Raw genomic sequence first — 9674 nt, forward strand, 5'->3', positions numbered from 1 at the left:
ACAGACAGACAGACACACACACATTCTCATTTTTATATATATAGATAACCATAGTATTATCAGAAGACACAACATATTATGAAAAGGTACAACACTACAGTCAACAGAAAATAATGAAGGGCCTAAAAACAATGTTAAACCTATACAGAGAAGGGCTCACTGTTTTTTACTTTTTCTGTTTTTTACTCTAGGCACAAGGCCCTAAATTTTGGGGGAGGGGGCTAGTTGATTAGATTGACTCCAGTATGCAACTGGTACTTAATTTATCGTCCCCAAAAGGATGAAAGGCAAAGTCAACCTCAGTGGAATTTGAACTCAGAACTTAAAGATGGGCAAAATACCCCTAAGCATTTCGTCCAGTGTGTTAACAATTCTGCCAGCTCACCACCTTAATGTATACGACTATATGACTTTCTTCAATGGTATATGACTAACTTCAATAGTAAATCCAGTCAATTGTACGGTATTCCTAAGATACACAAAAGTGAAAAAATAAGTAATGCATGCAGGGGAGCCACAGGCATTATAGTCAAGATACCTACTCCTAATGACCTCAAATTAGGACCCATAATAGCAGGCCCCACATGTGAAACTCAACACCTCTGTAACTTTTTAGACACCCTCTTAAAACTATCAAAAGCTACTTAAGGGACGACCTGGATATTCTCAATCAGCACATGCTGCACTGCTTGGCATTTACACAAGAAGGTCCAAAATGAACATTCCAGAGTGTTTGGGTGTCAATTTGAGGACAGAGCAATCTGAGGACATGTACCGAGAGTGATAAGAATCAAACATCCAGTCAGCATCATGGTGTTTGGAGTGATCACTAGTGATGGCAACATTATGCCTCCATTCATCTTCCCACACAGTCCCACACTCAACACAGAGATTTACATCAAGTGCCTGGAGGAGGTAGCACAGCCCTGGGTCAAGAGGGTGGCTGCTGGAAGACCCTATGTCTGGTAACAGGATTCTGTACCTTGCTACACAAGCAAGAGAACCCAGTCGTAGCTGTCAGACAATTTCTGTGATCACATAAACCCCTGACATCTGGTCAACTAACTCCCCAGATGGGTGAAGAACAATTAAGATGGCTATTTATTAAGGTGATTATGAGATTTGTTGTTACCACATATAAAAAATATACAACTTTGTCGAGTTGTTTGATGTACACAGCTTGCTTGAAGATCTCCAGTCCATTCGTTTCTTTAGTAGTTAGTTTTATCTCTGCGACAACTCAAGAGAAACAGAGAGTAAAAGGAATGTGGATGGATAGAAAGGATGATAAACCTACTCTTGCTCATTGTTCAACATACTGGAAGATATGTTGTTGGCTGAGACCAAATTACCAAAGCAGTCGGCCGATATCTGGTTGTGTATTTATATTCTCGCCAATTAAATTAGGCCCAGCCAAAACAATAGGACTTCTCCATTATATCAAGTTTGAACTGTGATTAACTCAAAAACGTCTAGGATGTCAATTTATTTTCTTTAATCCCTTAGTACAAAAAGTCTAAGACAATAGACTGAGGATTTATTTGACAATGTGGAAAAATGTGGATTTGCTTTCAAATCTCAGCTTAGGCATTTTGTAGTTGTTTGCTACAAACACTAATTAACAGGCTTGACTAATCAAAATTACCCTTGGAGAAACAACCATGATTGAGGTATGTCTTTTTCAAATGTATTTTACAGGAATGTTTATGACATTTTAAATTATAACTTTTACTCAATCATCACAAAAATTATGTATATTATCATTCACATTCATTTTTATATTGGTCCTGCAATATTTTCATTTCATTCTACCTTTTTTTTCTTTCTTTCTTTATTTCTCCTTTAGTTAAACAGAATTATGAAACTAAAACAACGAACCCTCTTTCTACTTATATGTGTATGTGGTGCAGTAACCTTCATGCTGTTTAGCAAATGGTATCACAGCAAAGCATTAGAAAGTATAGAAGTTAGGAAAAAGATGGTAGACTGCAGGCTTCTATTTAGAGTAGATCTTGACTATGTCAAAAAGGTTAGCTTAATAAAACAAAATAACAATACAGATACCATTTATCATCTGAAGAAACTTTCAGAAAATTGTTCCAATTTCCGTCTGCAACATGGATATTTTAGCAAACTGGTTACTCAAATGGAGCTCGATTACCCAATTGCATTTGCTATCAAAATGTATGACAAACCAAAGCAATTTGAAAGATTATTAAGAGCAATCTACTTACCACATAATGTTTATTGTATCCATGTTGATGCGAAGACTGATAACAGTGTATTTGAACTGATAAAAAGCATCAGCATGTGTCTACCAAATGTTGTACTTGCAGAGAATCGAATAAATATTGTTTATGCTACATTTAGGCATTTACAAGCTGAACTAGAATGCATGAAGGCATGCATCAAATCAAATGTAAAATGGAAATACTACATAAATCTTACTGGCCAAGAATTTCCATTGAAGACAAACCTGGAATTAGTTGAAATTCTGAAGATTTTCAATGGAACGAACGATATTGAAGCATACAAGCACCCTAAAACTTTAGATTGGCGTGTAAAAAATAAGATAAAAATCAATGAGAAATCACTGAGTATAACAAATGAAAGCAAACTACCATTGAAATATCAAATACAGTTGTATAAAGGAAGTGCCTATGGGATGTTTTCACGAGACTTTGTTGAATTTGTCTTGGAAGATGATGTTGCAACGACCATTCTTAATTGGATGAATGATACATACTCACCAGAAGAAAATATCTGGTCAACTCTTAATTCCCTAGAATTTGCCCCAGGTGGCTCTGGTGGCATTGAAATCCGACATGATAAACATCACTTTGCCTCAAAAGCTGTGATATGGGACTGGGATCCGGTTAAATGTTTCGGTAAATCAATACGTAGTGTTTGTATTTATGGTATAGGAGATCTTCCATGGCTCAAAAGCCGTCCCCAAATAGTAGCCAATAAATTTGACGAAGATACCGATTCTATTGTCTTAGACTGTTTAGAAGAGTTGTTAACAAACAGAATGCTAATCCAAAATGATGATCAGCTCAACTGGCACTATTATCATAATCTTCCACATGTCATGCATAATGCAAAACTCAAAGCCAATGAAAAAACAAAAGAATTCCTGCAAAGCAAGAAAAGAAAATGGCTTTTGCAACAAGAACAATTTCTTAAACCTGTGACAAAGAGACAGAATATTACAGTAGCAAAACAATGAGCCAAAAAGTCTGCGTGAGTTGGAAAATGGTAGCATAGTTAAATTTATAAATCACTAACAAGCAGATACTAGCAACAACAACAATAACAATTTTTCCCAATTTTGGTACAAGATCCATTCTTACTCCTGAAAACTTAACTTTTGTGTCCAAAAATTCAATGCTAGCATTTGAAAAATAAAATGTAAATTTTATGTTAGTCTGAGTTTTTGGCATAACAGTCACAGAAACACAAAAAGTCAATTAAACTATTGAGTGACAGAGTTATTTTGCCATCCCACACCATCCCACTTTTACCTCCACCACCGCTCCAATCATCCACATCATAGGATTTGATCAAATCTTAAATACCAATTTTTGAGGATAAAACGGATTTGTACGGATTACTGGAACCATGCAAATGCTTTTGTACATCATTTCACTGGCATTTCAAAAGTGTTACATGAAAGTTATCAACATCTTGTGGAAAAATATTATCATTTCAAACAAATGTTTCATGTCACCTATGGTAGCCTCTAAATACAATAAAAATATAAGAGAATTATTAACCTCTACTTCTGACTCCAAGAAAACCAACATTGGAGTTTCTTCTGCACACTGTACCTTGAAAAACAGCCGCAAGAGAGGTAAGACCTGTTCATTGCACAACAACATGAGTCAAGTGAATTCCATCAGGAATCATAACAGAAATGTTATGATTTACGCGGAAGGTGGGACGTGTAGAGATTCCTATTTGGTGTACGCAGCAGAATGCATGAAACACAACTTGATTTATGTTGGTTGTACAACAGAATAATTAAACAAAGGATTTAATGGGCACAGATTCGACATCAGACACAATAGCAGTAGTTTGACAGAACCTGCCAAACATTTTGCATCAATTTTGGAAAAGACTTCAAAAATGCCTATTCTCAGAAAAACATTCTGAATCTGCCACACTTTCAGTTCTCAAAATGCATGAGGAGAAATATATTTGTGAATTGCTAACATCATGCTTTGATGGAATGAATAAAATGACAGGGGAATTTCATCATATTTATAAAATCTGTTTGATTAAATATTCTTCCTTTTACTTTTTTTCTTTTGTCTTTTTCTCTTTTTTTCTTTCTTTTTCTTTTTGTCAGTTGTAAAATTAGAATCTGACAGAGTACTATCTACAGAAATGAAAACGAAAATTGAGAAGGAGTACATCAGAAGGGTGAGAAAGCTAATGAAGTCAAAACTAAATGGTCTGAATTTAGTGAAGGCTGCAAATACTAGGGCAGTATCATTACTTAGATACTCAGCAGCTTTTGTAGATTTGACAAAAACTGAATTAGCAAAGCTATACAGAAAAACTAGGAAGGAATTCAATATGAATGGAGGACTTCATCCAAGGGCAGGAGTAGCAAGATTATACCTACCTAGAAAGGAAGGCAAAAGAGGGTTAATATCAGTGGAAGAGTTAGCTAGAGTAGATATAGACTCCTTTGTAGGTAATAGTAAAGAAAGTTTATTAAAAGCTGCTAGAGTCACAGTAAGACATAGAGAAACCAAAAATCCAAACGAAGTTAAACACCAGAAAAAAACCCCAGCAATTATCTGACTGCCAAGAGAAAGCGTTGCATGGTAGATTCCCAAAGATAGTTGCAAGAAATAGTAGTAGTGAGACATGGCTATGGTTGCAGAAAGAAAAGCTGAAGAGGGAGACAGAAAGTTTGTTAGTAGCTGCACAGGATCAAGCATTAAGGACTAATTGGATAAATGCCAAGATAGACAAAAACCAAGTAGATTCCTAATGAAGATTATGTTAATCAAAAGAGGAAAGTGTTACTCATATAGTAAGTGAATGCAGCATACTGGCACAGAAAGAATACAAGAAAAGATATAGCAATCCAGGGAGAGTAATCCACTGTAGAAAGCTAGGATTTGAACATTCTTAATAAATAGTATGAAGATGAACCTAGTAAAGTACTCGAAAGTAAGAAATATAAGATGTTGTGGGACTTTAACATTCAGACTGACAGAGGAATAGAAGCTGGGAGGCCAGATTTGGTAGTCGTAGATAAAGAGAATAGAAAGTGCCAGATAATTGACAATCCGCCTTTCACTCTGATGGAGAGGCCCTTTGTTACCAATAGAGGTAGGAGGTCTCTGAGCTTTGCCCAGCCTATTCTTATTCTAGTAGCTACGTTCTCGGATCATCCACCTCCGCTACTGACTTGGTCACCTACGTAACGGAAGTTATCTACTACCCCTAGTTTTCCCCACTGGCATTTGATGGATGCTATTTTCTGCACCTCCCACACACAAGAACTATTATCCCTATTAACTTTGCTCTGATATTGCTGCACCTCTTATATGTCCATAGCTTACACTGGCCACATCTTATGGAGTTTCTACCAATGTCTTTTCTGCAGACCGCAGAGGGCCTTCTACCTGAAGGGGTTTGTGATCTGTCTGCTCTCCTACTTACTAAGACTTTGGGTTTTGCTAGATTTACTCCAAGGCCTGAAATCTCCTCTCTAGTTCTAGTTGTGATTCAACTATAACAACGAGATCATCTCGTAGAGCTCCCACGGGCAGTCAGTCTCAAATTTCTCTGTTATTGTCCAGTAATACAGCATCGATTGTGCTCCTGCCTGGCACAAATCTGAACTGCATCTCATCCTAATTAGCTCTCTTCCTAATTAATTGATCTGTGGCCCCTTCTGTGACTTTCATCACCTGATCCAGCAGTTTGATGCCTCTGTAATAGGTTGTGTTACAGAATTCCAGTAGCCTTGTCCCCTCTTCATTTCGGGAACCAATTCCATAGATCCCCCCCCCCTGATACCAGGCTGCTGTCCCTCATGCCCATTGAAATCCCCACCCATGAAGATGAGATCAGTGTCACTTGTCTTTGAGGTCGCCTGTTCATTTGGTAGACCCGTTGCCAGTGCCACCTGACTGGCTCCCTGTGGCGTTGGCACGTAAAAAGCACCATCCAAATGTGGCTAATGCCAGTGCTGCCTGACTGGTCCGTGCCGGTGGCACATATAAAGCCCCCACTACACTCTCGTTAGGAAGGGCATCCAGCTGTAGAAACCTTGCCAGATCAGATTGGAGCCTGGTGCAGTCTACTGGCTTGCCAGTTCCCAGTCAAACCGTCCAACCCATGCCAGCATGGAAAACGGACGTTTAACAATGATGATGATGATGATGATGATGATGATGAAAAGTCTCTGCATATTTTTTGAATGGCTAATATGTCATAGACACTGTAAACGTTTTAGCTTCACCACACAATCAAATATCACATCATTTGGCAGACAGGTACAAACCTGAAATTTTTTAATATTGTATGTTTTTTGTTTTGTTTTTTTATGAATTCTTGTTGACGGAAGCTGAAAGAAGTCTTGTGAGTTTGTTTCTTTCTTCTTGCCTTGGCATTGCACGGTTGTTGTAAACGAGTGTCTCCATCGTACAAGTTGGTGTCCTTCATTTCCAATCTTCTATGAGAACATATCTGTTCGTGGGGAAATCTTAACTTACTTGGAAACAGATAAAGGTTGGTGACAGGGAGGGCATTCAGCTGTAGAACCCAGGCATGGAAAAATGGACTTTAAAACGGCAACAACGATGATGATGTGAGCAAGTTATCGAATACTTGAAATGGTATAGATTTTGTTGCTTTTAGAAACTGATTTCTTTTTTAATCTTAGAACGATTACATCAACATTTTCGTTATTTACATTTATGAAAACATATCGTTACAAAATTTCATTAAATAATATGCAATAAAGAGAAAGTTATAAGGAAACAATTTCAGAAAAACAGATATGGAAGTTGTCTTAGATTGGCGCTTAATTGTCTTGAACTGGCACTTAAACAATTGTTACAATTATGGGTTTCCATAATTAACCTTCAAGGGGAAATAACTCCCAACTTTATCTTCCGTATCTAAAAAAAAACAAAAACATACTAAAGTTTTGTTAGTTTTATAATTGTTGATGTTGTGTGGCCCCTGTTGATCCCTAAATCCTGCAGGCTTCTGAATTTGTAATCTTTACAACTATTCCATATGGAGAAATATGAGAAAATTAAAGTGGTTGGGCGTGGTGCCTACGGGTAGGTTATTTTTGTATATAAATTTTAACTAAGACACATTAAAAGCATTTGAACGACCTTATTATCAAAGAAGTCTTAAGACAAGACAACAGCATGTCGGTGGTTTGGGTGGTAGAGTATGTTACTGAGTCGAGATTTTATTTTAATCACTCGATGTCGTTTAGCAGGTGCGTGTGTAGTAGTAGTAGTAGTAGTAGTAGTAGTGGTGGTTGCGTTCCAGTTATATCCCAGATCTCCATGTCAAACCTTCGTTCTACACTTCGAAAGTTCCTGTACAAGTACAGGCCAGGACAAGACCTTCAGTTGCCCATCTATTTAAGCCTCGTATATCACACCGATGTTGTCCGAAGGAAAAGCAAGCCCAGTATCAATGGTGTTGCTGTTTGAGTACAAGTTGTTGGAACTGATACTATAAGACATCTGGTGGTACATTGCCCTTTATTGGTGTTTTATTTATCGACCAGCGGGAAGAAAGGTACCGTTGACAGGATTCGAACTCAGGAAGAGCACAGGGCCAGGACAAATACTGTGCTATTTTCTGTGCCATTCGTATCATTCTGCCAATTCACTAGTAGCCTTATTCTAATGTGAAGTACAGTTCTTATTCTACTATTATCATTTCATACACATTCAGGATGTATTACAAGTATATAAAATCAATCCCTGTAATCCACTCGGACTTTTGACGTGTGTTGTGTTGTCGTTGTTCATTGATGTTTGTGGAGATGGAAAATGTCTTTCTGGAGCTGCGACTAAAAATTATTTACGACACTCTAGAACAATTAACAGAAGTTTTGTTTATTGTTTATTTATTGATCTTCGGATTAAGAATAAAGGGACAGTTTATACACACCACGGGAGACATACTACTTGGGTCTACAACAAAATAGCTGGTGTGTACCTATCTGTGATTCGCCCATCACAACTGGGAAAATAATCGCGCTGAATTCACGATGGCAAAATCTGTACCTTCCATTTGCGTGGCTGGTGAATGATAAACGAGAATAGAGTCGTTATGGCAACTGCCTCAACACTCAGAATTTGCAGCCAAAAACACATCTTTTATACAACTCATTAGAAGGTTCTAGAAAGTTGTATCACGTGATGGCTTGTTGCTCATCGATTGGTTAATTGTCACTCCTATCCAACGATTCATTTTCAAATCCACTGCACTTTATTTTATTGATGCCCTTCCATCAGAAGACAGAGGTAAATTTCTCCCCTGTAGGATTCGAAATCAGAATGTCAAGTGTTGTAGCTTCTACAGAGGATCAGTAACTGTGTCACACTGAATCTCCCCAAGAACTACATTAAGGATACACGTGTCTGTAGAGTTCTCATCCACTTGCACATTAATTTCATGAGCAGGCTGTTCCACTGATTGGATCAACTGGAACTCTCATCATTGTAACCAATGGAGTGCAAAAGATGTGTGAGTTTAGAGGGGTATATTATTTGGGTGGATACTGTGGTAGCTCTCGTGTTCCAGGTTACAGCTAACTGCATCAATTAGTATTTTACATCTCTGACAAATAGAATGTTGTAGGGAAGGTGGACATTAAACGATGATAGTATACCCTTCCCACGTGACAAGTGGTATGAATTAGTCACTATAAATAAGAGAGAACAAGAGAGTACCTGAAATATCAAAAAAGGAAACTAATTCAAAAATCCCTTCTGGTACGTACATCACATTTCTCAGGGGACCTGAAAACATGTCATAGAATGGCGCACAAGAACAAAAGATGACTTGTTGCTCAATGCAGTCTGGGCCTTGTCAGCCCCTGGTATCATGCTGAACAACAGACCATATGAGGTGTTGTAGTTTGGAGAGTTCTGCACACTGAAAGAGGACAGTGGTCATTCGGTTATACTGAGGTTATTAACAGAAGCACACAGCATGAAATTGGGGACTGACTGAAGGTAATGGGGGTTTGTTGGTGTATTGGATGAAACTCAACTCGGTTGCAACCACTTGGAGGAGCAGATATCCCACATTATATTGCATTCATGATAAAGCCATACATTTTAACATATATGTGTGTATGGCCGTTGCCAGTACCGCCTGACTGGCTCCCGTAGGATTTTCGAGCGAGATCGTTGCCAGTGCCCCTGGACTGGCTTGTGCGGGTGGCACATAAAAGACACCATTTCGAGCGTGGCCGTTTTCGTGCGGGTGACACGTAAAAGCACCCACTACACTCTCTGAGTGGTTGGCGTTAGGAAGGGCATCCAGCTGTAGAAACTCTGCCAAATCAGACTGGAGCCTGGTGTTGCCATCCGGTTTCACCAGTCCTCAGTCAAATCGTCCAACCCATGCTAGCATGGAAAGCGGACGTTAAACGATGATGATGATGT

The 9674-nt window shown here is 38.3% G+C and overlaps 2 protein-coding genes across 3 annotated transcripts in view; both read left to right on the forward strand.

The window, feature by feature from the left end:
- The first annotated feature begins 6 nt into the window (after window positions 1-6).
- Window positions 7-4299, forward strand: LOC106871582 (beta-1,3-galactosyl-O-glycosyl-glycoprotein beta-1,6-N-acetylglucosaminyltransferase 3). The gene has a single exon (XM_052969155.1). The coding sequence runs from the start codon at window positions 1859-1861 to the stop codon at window positions 3227-3229; it is 1371 nt and encodes a 456-aa protein (XP_052825115.1). The 5' UTR covers window positions 7-1858; the 3' UTR covers window positions 3230-4299.
- A 2832-nt stretch (window positions 4300-7131) lies between these two features.
- LOC106871595 (serine/threonine-protein kinase Nek8) overlaps window positions 7132-9674 on the forward strand; it is a 30365-nt gene continuing 27822 nt past the window's right edge. Inside the window, exon 1 of one of the 2 annotated variants that reach the window (XM_014918113.2) lies at window positions 7132-7316. In XM_014918113.2, the coding sequence (XP_014773599.1) occupies window positions 7270-7316 (47 nt within the window). In that variant the 5' untranslated portion in view covers window positions 7132-7269. Of the gene's footprint in view, window positions 7317-7919; window positions 8997-9674 lie in introns of those variants that run through there. The other variant, XM_014918116.2, reaches the window with a different exon arrangement.

This window comes from Octopus bimaculoides, chromosome 7 (genome assembly GCF_001194135.2).
Source record: "Octopus bimaculoides isolate UCB-OBI-ISO-001 chromosome 7, ASM119413v2, whole genome shotgun sequence".
NCBI classification, from domain to species: domain Eukaryota; kingdom Metazoa; phylum Mollusca; class Cephalopoda; order Octopoda; family Octopodidae; genus Octopus; species Octopus bimaculoides.